Genomic DNA, 27,408 nt, shown 5'->3' on the forward strand with positions numbered 1-27,408 from the left:
ATATAGCTGAGTACGAACTAATGGAATTCAATCCACACTGTAGCGAGATCGATAACACACGCAAAGACCTGTAAAAGCCGCTAGTACATGCAATCACCCCCACCACAAGCACCACCACTACGGTTTCAGATGGTGACTGTATCGAATTCCGATAGAATGTACACAAGCTCCAAAGTTCCTATTCATTCTCATATTGGACAAGTGTCATCACGAGACTATCAATATTCTGGCGTACCGACACGCTGCTCGCGCTGGAGATAAATTCATCCGTTTTTCTCTGGAAATGACGGCTAATGATTATGTTGAATGCGTGGGATAACACATTTCTTTGGAACTCTGACTCTAAAGAAGCGTCTGCGTTTCAGGTGTAAACACAGCCGTCTCTCATGTGTCGCTCACTGTCTATCTTCGGTTCTGTATAAAGTATCAATGACCGATACTGTACAACATATACGTGATGTTTTGCCCGCCAGTCATCACCGGGGCCGGGGAGAGAGAGAGAGAGAGAGAGAGAGAGAGAGAGAGAGAGAGAGAGAGAGAGAGAGAGAGAGAGAGGGGGGGGGGTGTTTTCAGCCGGTCACAACTTCTGCCGGGGCTCAGCCGCAGTTGGCGGTCGGATTTGAATGGGGAGTTTCAACATACATCTCGCTTGTAGGCCATGTTACAACACTGGACAAAGAACAATATTGAAATGTTGACGTCCTAAAAAAGGATACCTGAATGCTGCACATGTAGTACTAGCAGTGCACGAGAATCGAGAGAGAGAGATGATGTGGTGCTTGTCTCAAGAGCTGGAAGCGCGACGGCGCCGACGGGACAGCAGCAATGAAGCTACCGTGTAGAATGGAACACACGTGCAGCACATAGTTTGTGCTGACTCTACGCGTGTATATCGACGACAACCAGTTTCCAGGAAAGATGCTGACGGGATGTGAAGAGTCGGAGCCGAGGAGGTGCCAGCCTTACAGTTAGTACGGGGATCAAGACAACCGAATTCTGGTAAAAAGGAGCAGAAAGCGTCCGCGATATTACAACGAAGAGGTGTTTACTTGTCGGCTCGCATCCGCTTGCACGTGACTAGCCGTCCAAGAGTCCTGAGCGTTTTGCGGCTCTAAACAATAAAAGTCTGTAGAAGTGAGGTTGTTTGCGCATTCTCTCCATCTTGCATGATGATCGCCTCCATCCGAGCATTTCCAGGGACAAGGGTGATGCTGAAAAGGGAAATACCCCTGATTGGGAAGAAGTATAGGTAGCTGACTTAGTGCTGCACCTGGGATGCTTGAAATAATCCGAACTTCAGCATTACGACCAAGTAATAGTTAGCTGAGGTCAGCACGTGCTTGTGCGCCAATCACCCTTGCATTGACCGCGAGCAGCACTTTATTTCCTCAGGCATCTTGCATCTGGTCGTTTGTTCTCTTGAAACGGACCAAAATGGCCAAGGTCTCTATTGCATGCGAAAGAGTATTGACTGTAACGCATACATGTGCGTCACTGGCTGAAGAGATGTACCGGCGGCAGGCAATACTCCACCTCGACTTTGTTGACATGATCCGAGAATGGATAAAACAGCTCTGAAAAGATAATTATACCCTACTTCATTCGAACTGGCTGCTTCCTGGAGGGCTCATCTTGTGACACTTTGTAAAAATACGCTTCGACACCTGTACTGTAGCGGATATGTACATGTATTTCTGACACGCAGTACAGGCGCTTCAGGGAATCTTCCCATGCTGTCTCTCACCATTCAATGGCGCTCTAAATCTATCATCGGTTGTACACTGAAAACACAGATCCATCGCACACAGTTTGCAGAGCTGGTGAGACATGGCATCCGGCTTCGTGTCAGGCGGCCTGACCGAGAATAGGGAGCCTTCGTCAGAAACACGATCCGACGGGGGACATCGGGTACGTGGGAGAGTTTGTTGTTCTTCCCGCGGTTCGGCGTGCGAGATACCAGGCAATGTCGCGGTTCGGCGTGTTGAGAAGCTGCTCAATGGCTTACACCAGATGAGACGGCACCAGTGAACTGTGCCTGGTTACCCGTGCACCTACGTGGCTACTGGAGCCAGCCATGCACATGCACTCTCGGTGTTCCCTCACTAACACGACGACTAAACAGTTCACTTACAAGCTACAGGAGGCTGAGCCGTTGTCGAGTCTCGACAGATAGCTCAGGCCAGTCAGGGACCTCCTGGACCGAGGCAAACTAATACATGAGCTGGTAATTGCGCGGCTCATCTTCATCACTGCGCGTACAGGGACATACGCACACGCACACACACGCGCTAAAAGGTATGCCAGTCGTCAGCACCCAGCGGCCTATCAGCGAAGAGGTGTGATTAGTAATTGAACCGGGGCAATACGGAGTCACCGGTGGGAAGGGAGCCTCTCCGCTATCCCTTTTCATCAACACGAGACACAATAGTGTTATTTGAGAGTCAACCATGGAAAATGAAATCCGAGCGGAGGGACGTGTTCACCAACCGTTGTTCCCTTCTCCTTTGGTGTTCCGACGTTGAATTTAGTTCAATTCACAACGCACTTCGCAGGCTATAGCTAAGCAGAGCCCTCCTACCTAGGCCATGCCGCCAGTACATGTAGTGTAAAACCATGATTGTGCTGGACTGTAGACGATTCTGGTTAAATTAATGACAAGTGCCGGTGGTACAATGTATGCAGCGGACCGCACGTGGAAGTCTGGAAACTGTCTTGGCGAGGTTGACATGCGAATGTGCCCGATCGTGTACCGCCGTTTGGAGAGTCCAACCCCTTTGAAGTCGCTGGTAGCGAGTCGACAACTCAGGAGAGCAGTCGCCCTAACTAGGACGTCTAGGCATAGTTTGCACGTAATACTAATTATATCTGTACACAAGAGGTGAGTAGGGATCATAGAGGTGAAGGGACAAAGTATGCACAACGCTCAACAGCAGTGAGACGTTGTGGCCATGGTGACAGTTTTATGAGCAGCGGTCGAGACTTGAGCTCCCGCTTGTCATGTTTAGGATTGCGGGAGCATTGATACTGGAACTGGCGGAATGACAGTCCGCCACTTGACTCATGTTCACATCATGGCTACTCAGCGACTGTCCTGCAGCTAAGGACCTCACGGCTCCGCATGCCTGTACTGGCGGTGCAGTTCTGTCTATTTTAACAAAATTTACACATGGACAAACGCAGAGAGGGAGCAGACCCTTCGAGATGGACCAACATTTGGTCAGTGGACGCCTCCAGCTGGAATCCAGACCCTGGAAACGCTCTACACTGTACATGCTCAGTCTGGTGCCAATCTTCAGGTCCACTTTGTAGCGCCGCGTGCCGAACTGCCCGATCATCGTGTGTTGTTCTCTCTGGCACTGCTGTTTCGTGTGCATGTTGTTAGCTCTGGGATTGGGGTTTGGGAAGGTCGCAGCTGCGCCAATGCAATCCACACATCGTTCTGGAATCCATCATTGCAATCAAGAACACAGATGGCTATGCTGAACAACATTTTTTGACAAAGATGGGCACAGGCAGCAACAGCCTGGGATCTTGTTCCAAGTCTTTCAAGATTCTAGCTGCGTGCCCGCCTGTATAAGGGAACTCGTGCAGCACCAGAGGCAGAGCAGCAGCAGCACGGTAGTAATGTGGCACACCTTGCCAGTACTCACACCTACCATGTCCACATTCCACGATCAGAAGATCAGAGATCAATGTCTGCGTCTCACTAGGTGTGATCGTGTGAGCGAACCTGCGATCATGAACACACAAGCTTCTTTTAAGGGCAAACAGAATACAACTCACGGTGCCGTGGTGAATGTGCCCACACTCCACACGGCTTCGCAGCATGTGACCGGCTTGCATGATGCTGCTGCTTGCCAGAATCTAGCATGCATCATCATGCACGACCTTGGTTAAGGCCACACCCGGTGTCCCATGAGTCGCCAACTGCATGCTTCTGGCCACACGACTGGAGTCCGAACGCCCGCGTGGTATTCCTCTTTTATGGGCGTGAGCAGTGTAGCAAATACCAGCCAGGCCAAACACCTAAACGACCCTTTCGCGGAAAGCCTCCTAATCTTCCATACAAACCCGCATTACCCACCCCAACTAAGCCGGTGACAGAAAAGCCTTGTGAGCTGCCAACAGGTTTGGAAGGTGACCCTAACACACAGGCTTGGCTCAACAGGATTCATCAAAAATTTGGCAGAAGTGCAGAGCTATAGGCCAGATCCGGGTGAAGCACACCTGCATGATTGTCATGGATAGTCAAACTGCTCTGCATCTGTAAGCCATTATCGAGCAGAGGATGAGGTGTGAAGCTGAGTACCCGCCCATGCCGAAGTGGGAATGTATCTGCGGCCAAACGTCGTGTGCCGAGGAATGTATTCAATAGGAGTCTTAAATTACAGCCTACAGGTATAGTCGGTCGGTTCATCGATCGGGCGCTGGCTAGGTCCACCAGGGATAATTAAATGGAATTCCTCTTCGAATGACCTGCCAAGGACCTACATGTACAAGTCATAATCATTGTACAAACAACATGACTTGTAGTTGTACAGTAACTGATGGAATCAATCATCTACTCAACGTCATTACTGAGCTGATTGCTGGTGTGCTGATTATGTGTGCATGTGTGCATGTGATGACGCGACATACCGGTAAGTATTTTAATAGTTGTCAAGTAACTTTGGTTACATGGTCCAGTCCCTAGGGTGCTACCTTGGCTTGGGTGGGGAGGTGAGATCTTTCGGCTGATCACTGCACACGTGTATGGGCGCAGCCATTGTCGTATGCCGGAAGAAGAACGTGCTGACCTGGCCAACCATGTGTGCAAGAGATGGTGCAGGCACGTGGCCTTGAACAATGCCAGTAGTCCATAATTAATTATGTTTCACGCGAAGTTAGGTTACTAATATGCAGGGGATGATTGCCCAGCTGTAGTCAGACAGTTATTACATTGCAATGGAAATGTCCGCAGACAGAAGAACGAGCAGTGCTGTTTCGCAACTCTGAGTTTCGGCGAACTAACAATCGATCATCAGACGAAAATTGAAATGTCTGTCTCACTCTGCCTCTGCTTGCCCACGCTTTGCTTGCCTACTGCTCGATCTGACTTCACTCTCCGGACAGCCGACACAGCAGTGACCGGAAGTAACACACGCAGCATGTACCGGTACATGTCCGAAGGAGTTAATTTTCAGCAGTGCGAAACAGCTGATGGTTCACTCGCCAACAGCGCGAAACAGCGGTTCGCTCGTCCGGTCTTGATACAGAAGAACATTCCCAAGCGATTTGATGGAATTCTGGTATTGGTGACAATCGGGCAGTGACACTCTGCGTTCATTTCTGCCGCCAAAGGCAGTAACATGATGTTGTTCTCATATCCAAATAGTCATGTATGTCACAAGCAGAGCCCCTCCGTGATGTATCTCACGCAGGTCATATCAGTGGCAAATCGTAACGTTGTCCCGTGGGGTCAACCACTGAACCCTCTTGGGATCTCTTCCGTGATCCATGCGAACGCGCGTGCCTAGCCCGGAGGCTTACAAACCAACCCACGTTTGTCTTCACCTAACCACAGTATGCTGTAGTAGCGTTGATCATGAACCGCTATTGGTGGGTGGCTCATTCTCGGAATAGAACAAACAAACCGAAGCACAGAAGACGTCTACAATCATTCGCTCTGGAGAATGATTGGTAACCGTATCCATGTATGGTCGCACTGACTACCACGTCTGTACGTAAAATAGTAGTATTTGATGGTCGGAGGAAATTCTGTACCCGTATTATGTCCGGGGGGGGGGAGCTGCAGACCACACACCGGTATGCGTAGTACACATGAACAGCGGAGTACATGATTGTACTTGCATCAAGGTATAACCATCAATCTCAGTGATTCTCAGTCTGTGTGGTAAAGTGCAGACAAACAAAACACACAAATCCATGTATGCATCCTGCCGACAGTCATGCATCCTGCCGACAGTCATGCATCCTGCCGACAGTCATGCATCCTGCCGACAGTCATGCATCCTGCCGACAGTCATGCATCCTGCCGACAGTCATGCATCCTGCCGACAGTCATGCATCCTGCCGACAGTCATGCATCCTGCCGACAGTCATGCATCCTGCCGACAGTCATGCATCCTGCCGACAGTCATGCATCCTGCCGACAGTCATGCATCCTGCCGACAGTCATGCATCCTGCCGACAGTCATGCATCCTGCCGACAGTCATGCATCCTGCCGACAGTCATGCATCCTGCCGACAGTCATGCATCCTGCCGACAGTCATGCATCCTGCCGACAGTCATGCATCCTGCCGACAGTCATGCATCCTGCCGACAGTCATGCTGGTGGTATAGACCCGACACATAATCTATGCATCCTGCCGACAGTCATGCTGGTGGTATAGACCCGACACATAATCTACACTTTGCATTTGATTCAACTCCGATGTGCTGCCATTTGTTTTATATTGTCAAGTAGCTCGGTGATACTAGCAAGGAAGAAAGGGACACACTCTAGAGGAGTGTACAAAGTAAGGAATCTTGAAGACAGCCTCAAAGTTTGCGTCAGCATGTCCACAATGACTGTGCATCGAATGTGTACATGTGTAGCGAACAATATCACTGATGAGAGCATGTGACTATCATCAACATCATAAGAAAGTATCAATGTCAGAATGTTAGGGGCCAGATTCTGAGGGGTACTTTTGGCAGAAGAACTGCAATGAAACGCGGCAGAAAGTCGAATGCATAAAATGAGGCATGTAATACGGAAAGAAACATAAGCCTGTTTATAATGCTTTGCAGCCGCACTGAGAAAATTATAATATAACATTCAATTTTCCCACAGACAAAGCCGTGCACTCACTCCACCATATTCTCTCTCTCTCTCTCTCTCTCTCACTCTCTCTCTCTCTCTCTCTCACTCTCTCTCTCTCTCTCTCTCTCTCTCTCTCACACACACTCTCTCTCTCTCTCTCTCACACACACACACACACACACACTCTCTCTCTCTCTCTCTCACACACACACACTCTCTCTCTCTCTCTCTCTCTCTCTCTCTCTCTCTCTCTCTCACACACACACACACACTCTCTCTCTCTCTCTCTCATAAATGCATTTCCCATATATACGCACACTGATTAGGTAATACTGTGCAGCAATATTTCTTTCTGTACAATGTCACCACCGCTTGTGTCACGATGTGCCAGCTGCAAGTATATCGGGAGTCACAGTCTCAGGGCCAAGGTACAAGACAGACAGCGATAGGGACTCCACTTCCACTTGGAGATGTGGCACGCGACTGTCAAAACACTCACTACTGCACAGTAATCTGTGTTTCTGTTGCCTACAGGAATACTCAGCTATGAATATCACACATGCATGCATTTTCGCCATGTTCCACATCACACATCAAAGACTGATGATGTCCGCGGCACGATCTGCTCCTTCAACTTCTGCTACCACACCTGCAGCCATTGTCTTATCGCCAGTGGGCTCCTCATCTTCAATCAGCATGGAAGACCCAGTGTTGTCTGCAGCGGGCACATCACGTTCCTCTGGTGTGGATGTACCAGTGGGCACATCACGTTCCTCTGGTGTAGATGTACCAGTGAGCACATCATGTTCCTCTGGTGTGGATGTACCAGTGGTATCTTCAGCTGCTGCAGTAGCACCTACCTCATCAGTTTGTCCAGAGATGATTTCCAGGCACTGGCGGAGAGTGCGGCTGGCCTGTTTCCTGACCGGATCCACCTTGGCATATTTCTTGCGCAGCACGTCATCCCCGTTACCAGTGTCCGCCTCACCGCTATCATTTCGCTCACCGGCAGAGGCAGCCTCATGGTCACCTTCTACATCTGCCGGACTGCTTCCATTTGATGCGCTTGCCGTAAATACTGACAACAGAGATGTCGGGTTGCTCAGCTCTGACGAGTGTACAGATTCGACAGATAATTCTCCGGTGTGATTTTCGGGGAGAGTAAGGTCTAACGGCAATGACGGCTTGGCTGGACAAGGTTCCTGGGGTGGTGCAGCTTCTGGAATAGATCCATTTACAAGCTCCAACTTTCTATCTGAGATGTCAGGCAGCAGAAGTCTGGGGTGGCCAGCAGCATCCCTGTTCATGCTGTTGGGCCTTGGCGGTTTGGGAGGCGGTGTCTCATCCGGAGATACTGATGGTGACTTGACGACCCGGTTGTTGTGCACCGGTGCTGATTGATTTGATAACAAAAGGAACGTAGCACTCTGCGAGCGTGGTGGCTTCGGGGGTCGCTTGCCGCCCGTCGACTGTCGGTTCAGGGTGTTCGTTTGGCTGTGTGAGGTCGGTGGTAATGATGATGATGACTTGACAGAAGACGCATGGCATCCTTTTGGCAGCGTTTGACTTCCAGCCAGCGGCGGTGAGCAGGCGCTATGAGCCTGATTAGCAGCACCGCCGTTCAGTTCACTTACCTTTGCGTAGGCACTGGTGGACGGGCGAGCGCTCGACGCGGCTAACATTACGGGTACAGGAAGACTTCGTTTGAGGATGTTGGCGTTTGTCGGAATACTGGTGAAGGACCTGCTCCGCTGGCTAGCCTTCAGTGGCTGCATGCTGCCGGGGGCAGTGACTGTACTGTGAGTCCGCGCTGCTGTCATTGCCCTGCCAGTGCCAGGACTGCTGGATTGGGACGTGTAGCTACATCGTGGTGCGGCTTTCCTCCGCGCTGGTAGCTTGGGTACCTCACCGGCAATGCCCACTGTGCTCACGTGTTGCACGCTGGCAGTACGTCTGATTGTGAGCGGTGGCTCTGCAATTTCCCCATTCTTGCTGATACTGCAACAGGTGCACATGTTGGAACAGGCATAACACAGATCGATAGCCTGTTGCCCGCCTTAAAGGGGAAGTTAAGGCAAAAATTAAAATTTCACCAGTTGTAGTCTTCGGGGTGCTGAGTCGAATGGTCTTGGTCCGAGAAAGCTGAGACGCTCCCTTCCTACTTGAATCCCAACCGAACTCGCACACTTCCACTGAAACTGGGTGACTGCGCCCTACTAGATGGGGATTTGTATGCAAAATGTCACTAAAAGCGCCATTTCGTTCTTATAAAAGCACGGATGACCGCGATTGGCCCATATGTTGTAGTCTTTGGACGCTGAGTCGACTGGTTTTGGTCCGAAAAGGCTGCGATGCAGCGTTCCTCCTTAATTCCCAATCGAACATGGTTTAACAAGCGGTCACGTGCTCCTGCGTACACCAGTCAGCTGGTCACCGTGCCTGCAGGGTACAACTTACTAGCCTGTTTGACCTTTTTTGGGTGCAGTCCTGTCACACGAGTTGAACTCGAGTTGAACCTTGGTGTGAAAGTTGTCGCCTGCTGGCGTGGTGACCAGGTGATTTGGGCACCCAGGAGCACGTGACCACTTGTTCAACCATGTTCGATTGGGAATAAAGGAGGAACGCTGCATCGCAGCCTTTTCGGACCAAAACCAGTCGACTCAGCGTCCAAAAGACTACAGCATATGGGCCAATCGCGGTCATCCGTGCTTTTATAAGAACGAAACGACGCTTTTAGTGACATTTTGCATACAAATCCCCATCTAGTAGGGCGCAGTCACCCAGTTTCGGTGGAAGTGCGCGAGTTCGATTGGGATTCAAGTAGGAAGGGAGCGTCTCAGCTTTCTCGGACCAAGACCATTGGACTCAGCACCCCGAAGACTACAACTGGTGAAATTTTAATTTTTGCCTTAACTTCCCCTTTAACACTTAACATTTTAACTTTAGAGAGCCACACATTGGTGCAAACAGATACGCACTCGCACACATGTGCACAAACACAAGCACACACACACAAGCACACACACACATACACATGCACACAAGCACACATACAAACTCATACTTGTACTCCTGTCCATCGCTGAAACGATGATAGCGAACAAGCCATGTTAGACATAGCAACTTGTGCTGGGATTACACCATTCAAAAGCTTGCAAGGCTGATGAACTGCCCGCCACTAATTTTAGCCTATGTTTAACCACATACACACAGATGCACACACACACACACACACACACACAAACACACAAACACGCGCGCACACACACACACACACACACACACACACACACACACACAGAAAGAGAGAGAGAGAGAGAGAGAGAGAGAGAGAGAGAGAGAGAGAGAGAGAGAGAGAGAGAGAGAGAGAGAGAGAGAGTCATAGTGAAATGCAAATTACAATATTGTGTGGATCATCCATGTACATGTAGTTTTCAAATGCCGCCGACGTATACAGCAGAACCGTCCCACTTATCCTGGCAACTTGGGACTAAAGCGTTCGAGCATTTCAGAATCTTACACAACTCGGAAATACACTTGTCATTCTGTTCACTTGAGCTCACTGGCCCACAATTGACACGATTCATAAGCGTGCACAGTAAGATTTGAGCACTATGACCTGTTCTGCAGTGAAGCACTTCACCTGACTGCTGGGAAAAGGAAGTCTTCAAGATTTGAGTGCACATGCCTGCCTGCAGGGTACCCGGATGTCGAATGTATTCCTTAAGTTCGTTCCCATTTGATTGCTTTCCTAAAACCCTGATGTAAAAACGCTATAGAAAGGGGCAAAAGAAGATAGCGTCCGACGGCTATTCCCGAACAATTCAATACACTTACCTGCTGTCTAGATGGCTAGTTGATCCGCCGAACTTTGTAACAGATTGCATCTGGTCCACACTGTCATACAAGGAGCCTGCTGGCAGTGAAGCAATGACTCTCTGTGACGATGGACCAAGGGCACCCTCACCGCCATTACTCAGAGATGGAAGCTGGACTTCCTCATAGGTTGTAGCGGTCACGGCTCCCTTCACCAACGGCCGGTAGTCAGCTGATTCCTCCGCAGAGCTTGAGTGGCGGGAGCCTCCGCTCTCCTGGCTGCCACGGCGCCTGCTTTCTGTCATAAGGCCTGGCTGGTTAGACGCTGATGCTGATGCTGGAGATACAGCTAGCGAATTGGACTGGGATGGACGGTGCGAGCCTGAAGGAATGGCGCCATTGGCCGCCAGAGGAATGTTCAGCTTGTCGTAGGTTGGATCACTGGAACCGGCATTGGAAACATGACCATTGGCCCGGGTGCCCTTCTCGCCGGGGTTGTGTTGCAGGAACTGCAGATGGTCGTATTCACGCTTGCTAGGCGGGCTGAGGGTGACGGCACTTTGATTGTGAACGATGAGTGCTGAAGTGCTGCTCACTGTAGACATTGTGAACTTGGTCTCTGCAATGGAAACGAGGTAACACACCATATTAGGATGGTTCAAAGTCTGTACAGTAAAACCTGTCTGGGAAACCGTTCTGATAAGGCGAACACCTGTCCCAGAAAAAAAACACTGCAGTGCAACCAGGATCAAGGGGTTTTATTTCCACTACTGTGAACCTGGATAAGGAAACCCCCTACCCGTACACAGCGGTACATTTACGGGTCCCAGTCTCACTGTGCACGTACAGTGGAGATTGGATATAACGACACTCATTCGGGAGAAAGCAAAATGTCGCTATATTCGATCTGTCACTAAACTCGATCTTCACATTTAGTATGCAATATGTATATCAAAATGACAGAAATGTATTGTAGATATTATAATTATATATTCATGTACATGTGGATAACATATGTGTATGTACATACATGTATGTCTTGCATGCATTGTTCAAGGGCGGTAAAGTCACCCTACACCGCTGCACTGCGGCTACAACGTGCAATATAAAGCATACAGTGACCCGGAGGTCCGGGCACGTGGCACAGCCATGTACCATGTTCCAGACATGCCAGTCTGCCTGATACAAGAGGAAAGGCGTTATATCCCATGTATTTTCACTGTTTTTCAGGTCTTCGGGCACCAAAAAAGTGTCAGTAAATTCGATCTGTCGTTATTTTCGAGGTCGTTATACCCGATCTATAAGGTACAGAAAGGACTTGCTAAACGACTTGGGCAACAGAATTGTGTCGCTAAGCTCGATTTGTCGTTATACCCAAGGTCGTTATATCCAATCTCCACTGTAACTAGTTTACACCATCTGAACATTTCCTTTCTTTAGCGGAAACTTCGGCCAGTGCAAAAAAAGTACATACACACACATACATACATACATACACACACACACACACACACACACACACACACACACACACACAATGACACACACACACACACACACACACACACACACACACACACTTCTCTCTCTCTCTCTCTCTCTCTCTCTCTCTCTCTCTCTCTCTCTTTAAAACTCTATTGCAGTGCAGTTACTACATGAAATGTTTACAAGCAACTCCTGCTTGTCAGTAACACCGCTATTAGCACCAGAAGCCTAAGCGTCTTGGATATGCTAAAAATTATTCCATGTATCACAATGCACGCTGCCTTCCCTGTTTTATGTTTTCTTCTGCTAAAGCTTAGTGGCTATAATGCAATAAGGCAGACATACCAGTTTTCTCATCAACTTCAATAACATCCCGACAATTCTACTTGCCAGTCTCACTCCCAACTGTCCGCAAACCGGGTCCCTAGATAGACCCCCAACCCAAGCATTTGACCAATCAATATCAATCAAGAACAAACACTGACCTTCACCGCTTGCCTCCACATCCTCTGCAGCGTCACATTTCTCATAGAGGCTGTTGCTGAAAAAAGCCATGGGTTTTGAGGAGTATTTGATAACGGACCTCTGCCTTGGACCAGTGCCGTATTTGCCCACTGTCTGATCCATGAAATAGACAGTCTTTGCCCTGGTCACATAGAGAAAGCAGCATTGCAACAAGCAGGTTTTGATATGAGTTCATAATGTGCTGTTTGGGGGGGGGGGGGGCATTCAAAGTGGAAAGCTAGGTGATGCTCAAAGGTTCAAATCACACTCACAATGTGTGTCGATCAGGGAATTAAGACCTCCATTTAGTCCAAACCGTGTTCTAAATATTTCGGTTCGTGTGTAGCCCACTTTAGCTTTCCTGAGTGAGAAGACGTGATGAAACATGTCCTTGCAAGTCTGGCTGTGAAACCCTCCACTGGTACCGGTACAGTATAATAGTTTACACTAAGCAGTAAGTACATGCTCACGCTGGCAGTTTGCAAATGCAGCTGGAGAATACACATTGAAGGGAATGTATCTACTCTGACAGCATGTAAAAAATTATTTAAAAATATAGAAAGTAAATTATCGTGTCCGTTCCCGAAGGGAACTCACGACGGCTGCTAACACCCGGTAAACCCTAGCGGCAGATGCAGCGCCTAACGGTGGGGGTGAGTGGATAAGTCTCACAACCACTGGCACAAGTGCCGAGAAACTCCATCACTTGCATGGCGGCGGCAAATGTCAGGCCCCCGTTTACTTCCACCCTGTTTTTTTCCCGATACCTATCGTTGTTGCAACATTTCTCTTTTTCCGTATTCCGTAGAAGTCGCCATCCATCTTCTATGACTCTCCCTAAGTCTGGTACATACTTCACTCAATCCCCTCTATTTTGTCTCAGTGATGCCTGGAATATGCTGCCAGAAGAAATCCGCTGTCTGACATCCACTAGCCGATTTACTGTTGCTGTGCGTAGACACTATCTGCACCACAAGTATTCTGTGCAAGGTATACCAAATTTTTGCAAGTAGCTTCTGCTGTTCCTGTTTGTATTATAATTTTTTTTCACTTTGTCATGTCCCTTCTTCCCTCTCTCATAATGGCCACCTTCACTTCCTTTCCCCAGGAGACTCCCTTTGACAGGCATCCAGTTGCCTCTGGAGAATCCCTGAAAATATAATATCAAATATCATTAGCTGCATCCATGTACCCCTAGGCCCTTGTGCCTTGGCCACAAGTTCCCAGTTGACTGTGGGTTGCAGCACGGCTGGAAAAGAACGCTCCCAGGCAGGACTTGAACCAGGTACCTCTCGTATCTCAATCATGGTCTTTGACCAACCACTGTGCCTGACAGCATGTGGTAAGAGCATAACAGAAATACTAAAGATGATACACGCACACTGAAGATGTATAGCCTGCTGTCTGCTGGTTGCTAGTATGCTTTTACGTTATTGGGTGCCTGTTTGACCATCAGTACTAAAACCATGTAATTTTCGGTGTAACTTTAAATTTCAGTCATTTTGGTAGAGAAACCAGGCACCTGGATTTGAATTACACCTAAAGGCACTAGAGTATGCACTGTATGTATGCACTGTATGTGAAAGGAACGCTGGTCACCTATTTCTACATTACACCTGAAACCTGGCAGGTCTCTGGCACCTCAAATTGCATGTTTGACCAGTAGCTGTTATACTGTACACACAAAGTCATGATAGATGCATGCCCACGGTGCAGACAAATCAATGCGTGTACAACTTTGTCTACTTACACACACAGCAACATTTGCCCTCACCTTCGGCGTCGTACCACGCACACCACTATTAGGATTAGGATCAGTAGCACGAAACCTCCGCCAACTGCGACTCCAATAATGGTGCCTAGTTACCAACATACACCAACAAGAACCAGATGCGCAGGAGGAAAACAATCGTGTTGTCCCACATTGTGCAGGTCTCATGAAAATCTCTAAAGCATGTCTTAGGCCTGATTCATATTTAATTGCGCGCACAGGAAACATTAACACGTCACATCGCGAAATAGCCGACTTGTGCTCAACTTGTTTGGCCCATTGCGGTCCCGTCGCGCGATATGTTTCCGCGTGCGAAATGAAGTATGAATTAGGTTTTAGTCCATCTCACATTATGATAGACAGTGGATGTGCGTGGGGTAGGATTATGCAACAATGCTTCCACCAGCATTGGAAAAAAAATCTCTCAATGGCTGGTGTTCCAATTGTTGTTCCTTTTTCATCATCATTAATCAAAGTACATGAAATCATTGGGTCAAATCCGAGTCCCGCTGTGCGACAGTGGCGGTAAGCTAAATCCAGCCTCATGAATAGAGCAGAGTCGCATTCACAGTGTGGTGCTTGCTGTGTTATGCAAGTGGAACATTCCCATGCCACTCTATTCACGGGGTCAGCTTTCACCCTGCACCAAGCGGCACATTATTTCGTATTCACTATTCAGTGTATATGTATTTATGGATTCTCCACAGGTTTTATAGGCCATTCACACTACATGATCATGCATCCGCGTTTTCTCGGTTTGAGTATACTGTTGTGCGACTGTGCGGCAGGAACATTCACACCAGCATTTGAAACCCGGTGCGGGTGTGCGTTTTCACCGCGACTGACCAAGTTGTCTTGGAGATAAAATGGCGCATGCCTGAGCATGGGCTAGTTAGCTCATGAAAATTAACGTTAATTAGGATTAATGTTCATGAAATGAATTCACGGACAAGTCTGGTAGACGATGGGCCTTGTACAGCTCTTGTCCCTTCTTCTTGAGGGAGTCAACATCGTTGTGTACTTCTTTCATGGAGAAGCGTTTCGCGAGGCTGATTGCTTCCATGCGATTATCCAGCAGGTGTGTAGCTTTTTCTCCTTCGCACTTCTGGTCATCATTGATTTTATCAGTTGATTTCAACAAGTCGCAATAAATTTCAATGAGCATACGCTCAGACTCGGGTCTGAAAGTTCAGTTGGACATGGTCATCGGTCGAAAGGAAAACAGAAAAAACACAACCACTTGGTGACTGGCACTGGTGCCAATGCTTTGAATTGCAACCGAGAAAACGTACAGCCAGGGGTGCCGAGGCCGTGGGACCGTTTGCGGGCTCACGTTTTCAAGCCTCCCGCCAAACCATGGTTTCCATGGCCGCCTACCGAGAAACAATGAAAATGTGACTTCTGGACCGTAGTGTGAATGGCCTATTAGCCTAAATCGAGGTACATGTACATCAAGTAATGAACAACGAAATCCACCAACTTGTCTAAGACACCGTAAGCAGTCCACAGCGCAATAAGAACCCCATATAGAATGGCATACCTGTTCCCAGGCCACGGCTAGCGGATGCTTCAGTCGATTCTGGCATAGAAGTCGTGGAACCATTGGTAGTTGTGTGGTAGCCAGTGAAGCTTGACGACAACGACTGGCTTGATGATGACACACCAGGTGCTGATGATGGTGCTCCTGTTAGTGAAGTTGATGGTGCACTTCTATTGGATGCTGCAGTAGATTCATAGGCTGGAGTTGCTCTGCTACTGGTTGCAGATATTGACTGTGCAAGTGTGCTCTCCGTGGACGGCGATGGGTGGACCACAGGGAGTGAGGTCACAGGTGACGACACGTCTTGTCTTGTGGAACTGGTCAGGGGCGAGGGACTGATAAATGTGACAGGTGTGGCTGGCAGAGAGGATGTTCCAGTCTGCATGGACTGTGTTGGGGATGCTCCAGCTTGCATGGACGATGTTGAGGATGCTCCAGGCAGGGTGCCTGATGTTGAGGATGGTCCTGTAGGTACCAATTGTGTTGGTGATGGTAATGATCCACTTCCCATGTCATCTCCACTGCTGCCTGTATGTGTGGAGATCATGAGAAGTATGCCAGTTTTAGATTCACCAAGCGAATGTAAAACTGAGACTGTCACTGTTCTACCTGAGTTTTTCTATCCCTTTTAATAAGGTTGGACTAATATCATGATTATTATGAATTGTGCCTCTTTCAGTCTACATGTGTCTCAGCGTAGTACTCTCCCTCCCTATGCCACACTCTCTGTCCATCTGTACGTCTGTCTGCCTGCCTGCCTGTCCCCTCCTTGTATGTTTCTCTTTCTCTCTTCTTTTCTTTCCCAACTCACTGCAACGTACCATCCTCCACCTCCCCAAGTCCCTTCCTACAAACCCCGTAGTCTCTCCCTACCAACTGCTCTCATCTACCCTACCCACCCACCATGCCTCACAGCCCATGAGGGGAAGTACCTTACACCCACCATGCCTCACAGCCCATGAGGGGAAGTACCTTACACCCACCATGCCTCACAGTCCATGAGGGGAAGTACCTTACACCCACCATGCCTCACAGCCCATGAGGGGAAGTACCTTACACCCACCATGCCTCACAGCCCATGAGGGGAAGTACCTTACACCCACCATGCCTCACAGCCCATGAGGGGAAGTACCCTACCCACCCACCATGCCTCACAGCCCATGAGGGGAAGTACCTTACACCCACCATGCCTCACAGCCCATGAGGGGAAGTACCATAGCAAACTGTACTGATCTAGCTAGTGTGAAGCGCACCTTGAAACTCAGCAAAACACTGCGAGTGTAGAATATTCAACACAACCTGCTATCGTATTTTCCCCGGGGTATAAGTCGCACTTTAAACACCAGCAATTCACCCCCAAAAAGAAGTCGGTGCGGCTTATACTCCGATGATCAAATTAACGGTGATAAATAGGGTAGATGTCTGTATTTCGTGCCCTAACACCTGGGTACGGCTTGTACTCCAGTGCAGCTTATACTCAGTGACTGAAAGTATGGTGCAAGTAGAGATCGGCTGTAGGGTTGGTTGAGCAATATACCGGTTATAATGTTATCATCTTCAAAATTCAAAAGCAAAAGTATCTTTTCCAATCAAACTAGACCGGTTTTGAGAATACCCGGCTTTAGCAATTATCGTCTATTGTGATCAAATTCTCACTTCAAAACCACTCAATTGCATGCATTGTACTGTACATTACGGATCGTTTATTGTGATTGATGGTACCTACAGGAAGCTTTGGGAAATAATTGAGATTACGTAAATTCTGTGTAATACCAGCAGTGTGGTCATAGAGTAGATGCAGGTTGTTATTTTTTGTACTTTACAAGTCTCGGTATGGTACTAGTTACAGTACGATGCACAAAGTTGTGTACGTCATCATTATTTTATTTATTTTTATTTATTTATTTATTGCAGCATCTCATAGCACAGTGAGAACACCGGCCAATACAAAGAGAGAGGGTGTTAGCCAACCACGGCAAGGAAGGGAGAAGGGGAGGAGAAGAAAAAAAGGAACCGGCATGGATAAGTAGTGATTGCAACAAAATGAGAAACACAAAATCAAAGTCAAGGCGCGACAAGGCTCTTAAAAAGGCCGAGGGAAGAAAGGTCCTTAGCTTCTTGGGGAAGTGCCAGCCACGCAGAGTACGCAGTGAAAAGGGGAGAGTGAAGTAGAAAGGAGGACTTGGGTTTCGGAAGGGAAAGGGAGTTTCTCGTGCTACGGGAAGAAAACCAGTTGAAACAGTGGAGGTGAGGTGGACACAGATTGAGTTTGAGAGAATGGATAAGGGTGACAAGATGTGAATTACGTCTCTTAGACAAAGGGGTAGTGTGAGCAAGGGCATAAAGGGTGGAAGATGGGAGCATGCGGGGTTTCCGGAGGAGGATTTTTAGAACTTTTTTGTGCTGAATTTCGAGCTTTTCAGCACGGGTTGTGGAAATTCCAGCCCAAGCAGTATCTGCATAATCAAAAATGGGGCGTATGCAAGCTGAGTAAAAGAGGAGTTTACAAGAGATTGGGAGATGGTAACAGTGAGAAGAGAGGATTCCTAAAGATGAACTTGATCGTTTACATATGTAATCGATGTGGGGTTCCCATGAAAGATTAGAGTCAATGAAAATGCCAAGATGCTTATGGCTGGAGACTATGTCTATAGGCTGGGGGAAAGTGGGATGGAGGAGGGGCGGAACATCAGGCTGAGAAGGAAAGAGCATGATTTTAGTTTTAGACAGATTGGGCGATAACCGCCAAGACGACATCCAGGAAATTACTCTTTGAATCCCGTTAGCTAGGTTACTCATCAGGCCAGTGATGTTAGGAGATGCCCGTAGGAGCGTTGTGTCGTCTGCGAATAGTGATGTGCCCGGGGCAGCTGCGGGCAGATCATTGACGTATAAGATAAAAAGAAGGGGGCCGAGGATGGAACCCTGGGGAACTCCGGATAGTACTGTTGTGTCGGCTGAGGACGTCCCATGTACCGTGACGTACTGTGTTCGCCCAGTTAGGTAAGATGTCAGCCATAGCAGGGGATTGCCGTCTACAGTAAACGATCCACGAAGCTTGGCCAAGAGCCCCCGGTGCCAGACGGTATCGAAGGCCTTGGCAAGATCGAAAAAACAGATCCCGACTAGGTCTCCAGCATCCCGATGTCCACACACTAATTGCACCAGGCGCGTCAGCTGGAGGGTGGTAGAATCGCCTCTGCGAAATCCGGACTGAGCTGAACTCAAACGTGACGAGACATGACAGTACAATTGGTCGTAGAAAACGCGCTCACAGAGTTTGGAAACACAGGACAGTAAAGATATCGGACGGTAGTTTGATGCTTCGTGGCGGGACCCTTTCTTGTAGATTGGTATAACATTAGCTGTTTTCCATGCAGAGGGAAAACGACCAGTGCGGAATGATAGGTTGAAAATCAGACATAAGGGGTATGCTATTGAGGGCGCAAGGGACTTTAATACCAGATTAGTGATGCCGTCTGGGCCTGGCGCCTTGTCAGACGGGAGCTTTCGAATGTAACGTCGGATGGCAGCAGTCGTAGTAAAGACAGATGTGAGGCGGTCAGCCTCACCCGACTCCTCGGCAATGGGGGGAATGGGTAGAGAAGGGTCATCAGGCACGGCCACTGAGGCGAACTGAGAGTTCAATGCAGTGGCTTTAGCTGAAGAGGTAGTAGCCTGCTGTGTAGAACTAATGGTGAGTGTCGGGATGTCACGAGATACTTTATGATTTTTTAATTTGCTCACGAACTGAAACAGTGATGGGCGGTTTTTGTCCTGCAGCGTAGCTTGTACGGACCGAATGTATCCCCGGTATTTCGATCGAGTCAGACTCTTCACCAAGTTCCGTTGAGATCGATATACATGCATGTTAAGCTGGGTTGGGTATTTCTTACACACACTGTAGAAATCGTGCTTTGCCTTAATGGCGGCACGGAGGGGGGCATCAACCCAAGGTGGCTGACCTAAACGTCGGCATGAGGGGGAGAGTGGACGCCGGGAGAAGTACCCGAGGTGCTTCTCCATGGCCCTGCTAAGAATAGAGTGGAAAGACGAAAGAGCGTCATCCACGTGCGAGCTGCGGAGGTGACATTTCCAGTGGACATCAGCAAGTTCAGCATTCAGGTCATTCCATACGCAACGTGGCACCAACTTGAAATTATAACCTGGGGGTGTAGGGGTAGATGTTGGAAGGAAGTGATGTTGTAGGGTTGGATTTTTGGACGTGACAGGGAGACGGACTCGACAGATGAGCTGCACGTGGTCAGAGCTACCCAGTGGAGCGGCTGAAGCAACGGAGAGGAACTGCTGGGGTGAATTTGTGACGATGAGGTCCAAGCAAGATGACCGGCCACTTGGGCTCCAGTGCGTAGGGAAGTTGACCAGTTGCTCTAATCCGAAGCACCTGAAGGCGGTTTCAAGGCACTGACCCACCGGGGTTGTCCGATCACCAGCCAACCAGCTCGAGTTATGGGCATTGAAGTCACCGGTGAGGAGTAGTGTGGATACAGGTAGATCAAGCGACAGAAGGCAGTCTTCCAGACCATCAGAATATGCCTGGATATCCGCCAGGGTACCACCAGGAGGTCGGTAGGTGGCGCAGACTACGAGTGGACGTTGGGGTGAGTTGGCTGTGCGAAGCTCAAGCCAGATGGCCTCCAAGCCCGGTTGCTGAAGATTCGCCAGAGGCTTCACCGATGTAAAGGAGCCATCTTTCACCAATATGGCTACCCCACCATAACCTCTGGTAGGATTGGCCGATCGAATATTAGAGGTGGGACGATCCCGTCGATGAACTGTGTAGCCTGCCAATGAGAAGAGGTTGGCAGGGGACAACCATGTTTCACACAAACATATAACCTCCGGAGAGTAGATGTTGCACATAACAGTGAGTTCCGCTACTTTGTTGACCACTGAGCGGCAGTTGAGGGAAAGGATGGTAAGGGCAGTATGGATGGGAGGATAAAAGGGACGGGCCAGTGGATTCAGTGTTCCAGTAGTGTTGGGGAAGACAAGGTTACTATTCATTGTGAGAGATATTGTCCGGTGGGCTGGTCAGAATAGAAACGCCATTCCCTCACGGTATGACCCATTGTGTTTGGCCAGAAGGTGTGCCGGCATACAGTATCGGCATCCTTACCCTCGACAGTCACTCTGGCGGAGGCAGTTCGAAAATACTCGGAGGAGTATATTAAGCACTGCACTATTTCAACACCGCGTTCCCTGCACCAGTCTGCTATACTCGCTGCCTCACAACCAAACGGAATATCTCCCAAGTAGAAGACCTTTCGCGGACTGCGGGGTGCAGCATCCAGAGACGGAACGGAACCAGGGACATTCTGGTTTGGTTTGGCGTAACGTGATGATACCTGGCGACGGATGGGATTTCTTTGTGGTGCTTCTTCCTTTGCCTGTTTGTTTGCAGGGAGTCCAACCTCTTCTATTTCAGTAGGGTGAGGTTGGATCCGTGTCATCCTCCTGGCTTGACGGCGCTGATTCCTTGACACGACAGGCTGAAAGGATACGTCGTCCTTATCGGCAGTACTGGCACTACTAGAAGTTTCAGCCATGAGCCCATTTGCTAGAACTTGGGCATATGGTCTAGGAACGTCTGGTGTCTTGGCTAGCTGTCCATTCTCTTTTACTGTTGATGCTTTGTCGCTTTGGAGGGATGACGTATGTGAGCATTGAGCTGCTCCAGCCAGATCCATGGTCTTCTGAGTTCTGCAAGGCTGGACTAACACACCACAGCCAACAACGTTCTCCAACTGGTTCACCTTTTCCCGTGTGGATAGTAAATCATTTCGCAAGCTCGTTAGCTCTGCATCTCTGGTTGCTGAAACTGCAGCAAGTTCACGTGTTAGACTGGCGATGCAATCCTGAAGTTTCTCAAGGCAAGGCACCATTGATGGCAGGCACTTCTCACCACAGGCAGGGAATTGGCTGGGCGCCGAACCTGGGGGATAAGTGCCAATACCATTTTCGCGCAGAGTAGCAACCAAGTCTGGGCGTGCTAGGTCACACGAATTAGGTATGTCCTTCTGCTCAGCTAGTTTTTGAAGCTGCGAAAACTCCAGGATCGCCAGGTCAATATTGAGATCTAGCGCCATCACGTGACTGACTCTGAACACCACTCCAGCAGGAAGTGTTCGGGCGTTGGCTAGCGTTGGCTAGCGCCAGCAACGCCTTCACGCCTGGGACCGACCTCGGTAGCGCAGGAGGAAGAGGACACAGCAAGACGAAGCAAACAATGGCCACCGAAAAGCCAAGCCAGCCTCTTTCACGCTGCAATATCGAGGGAAGGAAATAATCCACAGCAATGGCGTGTCCACAACTGGCCGGGTAGTGGTCCACGAAGCCAATATCCAAAACTTCAAATCAAAATCGGCTCTCAATCTGCAGAGAGACACCTCCAATCCAGAGCGATAAAATCTCTAACCGGTCACTTTGGAAGCAAATTGAATAACCATCATACCTAAGTTGTAAAGTTATCACTTCCATACTTTGACGTACAACATGTACTAGTAGTGCCTATCCATGTATAGTGATACAGTAATCGTCTATTGATCACATCGCACTTCTTCAAACACCAACGCAGATCTCTAGACTCTACCTGTACAATCATGTACTTCCTGAAACTATCAATTCCATTATGATGTACAGTCATGTACATGTATGAGTATATGATGCACATACGCACAGCTCTACGTATTTTTTATTTTTCTATTTACTTTTTTTACTGAATATCACAGAACGATCAGATGCTGCACAGCGGTGGCATATTGGATGGAAGTGGGGGTGGGGCAAAAGTAACTCCTCCGACCAAAGGTCTCGAATCATCGTTACTCCTGTGCGCCGATACATAGGAGAAAAGAAACATGTGCATCCAAGAGGGAAGCACCGGCGTTGCAAACGATAATGGGGAGAATTTGAGATTGAGATAGGACAAAACAATAGTAAAAGCAGTGCACCGTAGGAAGATGGAGAGAACTGATAATCGCACAGTAAGGCTGAGCGAAGGGGATCAAAGAGGGGTCGAAGGGAGCTGGAGTGCAGTCAGTATAATTAGGCTGGTGTGTTGGCTGCAAGCCTAATTATACTAGGGCTCAAACGGTTAGTCCAATTAACCGGTTGCAGACCGGTTACGAAGAATTAACGGTTAACCGATAAAGATAACGGTTACGCAGCAACTTTTCAGTCAATTTTTCAAGTATCAGGTCGTTGCAAAGTATGCACTTTCGCAGGCTGTCGCACCCGTACGCAATTTCTGAGCTGTCAACTCGGTCATATCTGGTCTCTTGGTGTGAGAGTACGTATGAATGAGCATGCAAGAGAATTAACATGTGTGCGTTGTATTGAATAGGGTACATTTTTTGAATGAGTATAGCCAAATATACGGTTAACCCTTAGGTGCCGGTAGGTCGATTTCGACCTATGCTGACAGTGCATACTAAAATCGAGCACAGAGCCAGTCTCGTACATCGCAGGTGCCTGATTTTTGTACAGAGACCCTTCAGTAACTGGCCTGTAGATAGCAATAGAGAAAGTAGGGGGGGTTGCATTTGAAAAAGTCGAGTCGTGATCAACGACGATCGCGCAGATCAGCGGAAGTCAATCGAGCATGGCAGCCTACGCACGCATCCCGCAACATGAACAAAACGTTGCTGTTTCGCTTCGTTTTCGACTAGTAGTACTGTAGTACAGTTCATGGCTACTACAGCCGACCTCCGTCATGGATGCTGCAGGAGCGCTTGAGTTGTTTGAAGAGCTGGAGGCCGATGATGCCTCTGTAGAAGAAGAATCAGAAGACGACGATGGTGAATAATCTGACGCTCTTTTCTCTGACGGAAACCTGCCGTCATCAGATGAGGAAGACCGACTCAACGATGATTTGGTTTTCGGTGAATTTCTTGAGAACGGCAGCTCTTCAGACGAGGACAAAATTTCCGACGATGAGCTTCAAGAAGCTGTAGGGCGAGGGCAAGCGCAGCCAGTTCGTGGACGTGCTCCGCTCGCACTACGAGGAGGAATTGCTCCCGGCGCTGGTCGAGCTCATCCAGCTGATGGAACAGCTGATCGTGGCGTGCGTGGCGCGTGTGGCGGAGGCCGTGGCGGAGGCCGTGGACGAGGTAGTGGATTCGGCGTGCTGAGTGGTGTTGGCGACCAAGATGTTCTTGGACCAGCGCAGTACCCTGACCCTATTGTAAATTTTTCTGACTTGAATATTCAAAAATCGGATATTGGTGTGTCTTGCCATTCAGAATACATACTTTTGTCACTACATCATCTAAACGGTTGCGGAGATATAGGCTTTTCAAAAAATTGAGCCAAAACTACGAAAAATCTAAAATTCAGTCAGGCACCAAAGGGTTAAAAAAGAGTCCACAGGATTGCCGTGGCTTATAGGTTATAACCGTTAGCTTAGCAGTTAACCGTTAGGGGTAAAACCGTGACCGTTTGAGCCCTAAATTATACTGACCGCACTCCAGCTCCCTTCTACCCCTCTTTGATCCCCTTCGCTCAGCCTTAAAGGGGAAGTTAAGGCAAAAATCAAAATTTCACCAGTTGTAGTCTTCGGGGTGCGGAGTCGAATGGTCGTGGTCCGAGGAAGCTGAGACGCTCCCTTCCTACTTGAATCCCAATCGAACTCGCGCACTTCCACCGAAACCGGGTGACTGCGCCCTCCTAGATGGGGATTTGTATGCAAAATGTCACTAAAAGCGCCATTTCGTTCTTATAAAAGCACGGATGAACGCGATTGGCCCATATGTTGTAGTCTTTTGACCTCTGAGTCGACTGGTTTTGGTCCGAAAACGCTGCGATGCAGCGTTCCTCCTTTATTCCCAATCGAACATGCTTGAACAAGCGATCACGTGCTCCTGCGTACACCAGTCACCTGGTCACCGTGCCTGCAGGGTACAACTTACTAGCCTGCTTGACCTTTTTTGGGTGCAGTCCTGTCACTCGAGTTGAACCTTGGTGTGAAAGTTGTCGCCTGCTGGCGCTGTGACCAGGTGACTTGGGCACGCAGGAGCACGTGACCGCTTGTTCAACCATGTTTGATTGGGAATAAAGGAGGAACGCTGCATCGCAGCTTTCTCGGACCAAAACCAGTCGACTCAGCGTCCAAAAGACTACAACATATGGGCCAATCGCGGTCATCCGTGCTTTTATAAGAACGAAATGGCGCTTTTAGTGACATTTTGCTTACAAATCCCCATCTAGTAGGGCGCAGTCACCCAGTTTCGGTGGAAGTGCGCGAGTTCGATTGGGATTCAAGTAGGAAGGGAGCGTCTCAGCTTCCTCGGACCACGACCATTCGACTCAGCACCCCGAAGACTACAACTGGTGAATTTTTGATTTTTGCCTTGACTTCCCCTTTATTATGCGATTATCAGTTCTCTCCATCTTCCTACGGTGCACTGCTTTTACTATTGTTTTGTCCTATCTCAATCTCAAATTCTCCCCATTATCGTTTGCAAAGCCGGTGCTTCCCTCCTGATGCAAGCGTTTCATTTCTCCAATGTATCGGTGCACAGGAGTAACAATGATTCCGAGACCTTTGGTCGGAGGAGTTACTTTTGCCCCGCCCCCACTTCCATCCAATATGCCACCGCCCCCGCTGTGCAGGTATGATGAACCTATGGACATTCATTATTTGTATAGCATTGTAAAACTTAGTAGGAGTGTTGTAAAACTTACTAAAAGAAAAGAAAATGTACTGAGTAATCATATCTGAAGCTGCAGAATCTAGGAATTTCGCGGCCGCCACTCGATGTGTTTGCTTACCTTCGCCTGAACTTGTGGGCAGCGCCATCACAACGGATTCCTTCTCAGAGTCGCTGCCGCTGTTACACACCGACGTGTCGCAACTGACCACCCATCAATCCTGACTGTGCTGTGCCCCGGAACTGCGGATCGCTGCAGCCCTCCTGTTCCGACCACAGCCGGCTAGTTCCGCTTGACGTCCTCGGTCCGCTCCGGACGCTCAACTACCGAAGCAGGGTGGTTCCGGCGTATCTGTAGATTCTAAGAATTCCAACTGCTAGTATCAACGTAACCGCCGCTAGTGTTGTGGGTCGTTCTGGCGCAACACCCACCCACCCGCACACACACAAACACAGCACCGGTCTGTACTACACGAACTTTCTTCCTTCTAGTTCTACTGCTCCAGCTCGTAGCGTCACCAATGCCTCTATCTGCCTTTGCTTTGCTGTTGGATTACCTGTTCTGAAGCCGTTCTTTTCAGAAGCTAACAACTCTGGACCACGAAATAATTGCCAGCTTTCAGCCTTTATACCAGTCATCTATCCAGCACATTGTTGTAGAGTGAAGAACAAGAACAAGAACTACGAAGACGAGCTACTACTAGTACTAGTACAAGTCTTACTGCTGGTGAACCTGGACACGCCACGGCAGTCCGATTTAGCCACGGCTTCATGTGAGTGTGACGGACATAACCTGACGACGATGGACGTACAGCACAGCGTTCGTGCCATGCTAGAGCTACTCGCGATATTGACCACCTGCGATAGAGTAAAAATATGAGCCATCTGATCGGTTGCGTACAGGAGCGCCCGGATGAATGCATGACTGAAATTTGAAACCAACACCGAAAACATGTTAGATCACCACACGACGATTGTAAACACGAAAGAAAGTACAGTCATGATGTATTGAATGCTAGCGCCAGCTAGCTCGAACTCTTTGCGCTCTGAAAGAGTCCTCCAAAAAGGACACAGGCGACATAACACGGGTGTTGCCGCTTGGAGTTCTTGTGGCTCCAGACTGACCAGATTACAAATGTCATGTACTACATCCTGTGTCGCCTTTTTCTACCTGGTCCGCAACGACGTCCCCCCCCCCCCCCTCCCCCTCCCTCCCCCCCCCCCCCCCCCCCCCCCCCCCCCCCTCCTCCGCCAAAGCAACAAAACATCAGGTGAAGTAAAGACAGTATCTATTTATGAAGTAGTTGATTGTTCCAACTAGGAACACACGCTGCTTGCCGAACTTGACACTTCACTGACTCACGACTGCCATCAGGAGCACACGAGAAGCACGTCGCACCTTCCTCTCGGCAAACCTGCAAGAAAGCCACAGTACCTGGGGCTTCACGACTCACGAGGTGTTTGTCGCGCTGGAAACAAAGCGTCTCTGCATGTATCCCTGGGGATGGTTTGGCCTGGAGAGCAGTAAGCACCACTTTATAATAAGTGGTGCTTTTCAGGCACAGTCTTCCTCAGCCTACTCAAGCTCAACTGATGAGGGGTGAATTCCCCGAAACACTGTGTATTGAGCAATGAGTGGTGCTTTCTTGCAGGTTTGCCGAGAGGAATAGTGCGACGTGCTCCTCGTGTGCTCCTGATGGCAGTCGTGAGTCAGTCAAGTGTCATGTTCGGCAAGAAGCGTGTGTTCCTAGACCTAGTTGGAACAAGCAACCAACTAACGTTACTTCATGACCGCCGAAGTCGCAACTTCTAAGTTAG

At 48.9% G+C, this 27,408-nt stretch overlaps 1 protein-coding gene across 1 annotated transcript; it reads right to left on the reverse strand.

The window, feature by feature from the left end:
- Nucleotides 1-6,435: 6,435 nt before the first annotated feature.
- Nucleotides 6,436-26,599, reverse strand: LOC135808452 (uncharacterized). The gene is made up of 6 exons (XM_065321643.1): nucleotides 25,712-26,599; nucleotides 15,923-16,450; nucleotides 14,386-14,470; nucleotides 12,593-12,753; nucleotides 10,644-11,241; nucleotides 6,436-8,804 (listed from the first exon to the last, which is right to left on the reverse strand). Exons 1-6 carry the CDS (start codon nucleotides 25,737-25,739, stop codon nucleotides 7,400-7,402), a joined length of 2,805 nt encoding a protein of 934 aa, XP_065177715.1. The 5' UTR covers nucleotides 25,740-26,599; the 3' UTR covers nucleotides 6,436-7,399.
- Between the last annotated feature and the right edge of the window lie 809 nt (nucleotides 26,600-27,408).

The sequence above is a fragment of the Sycon ciliatum genome, chromosome 2 (genome assembly GCF_964019385.1).
Source record: "Sycon ciliatum chromosome 2, ocSycCili1.1, whole genome shotgun sequence".
NCBI classification, from domain to species: domain Eukaryota; kingdom Metazoa; phylum Porifera; class Calcarea; order Leucosolenida; family Sycettidae; genus Sycon; species Sycon ciliatum.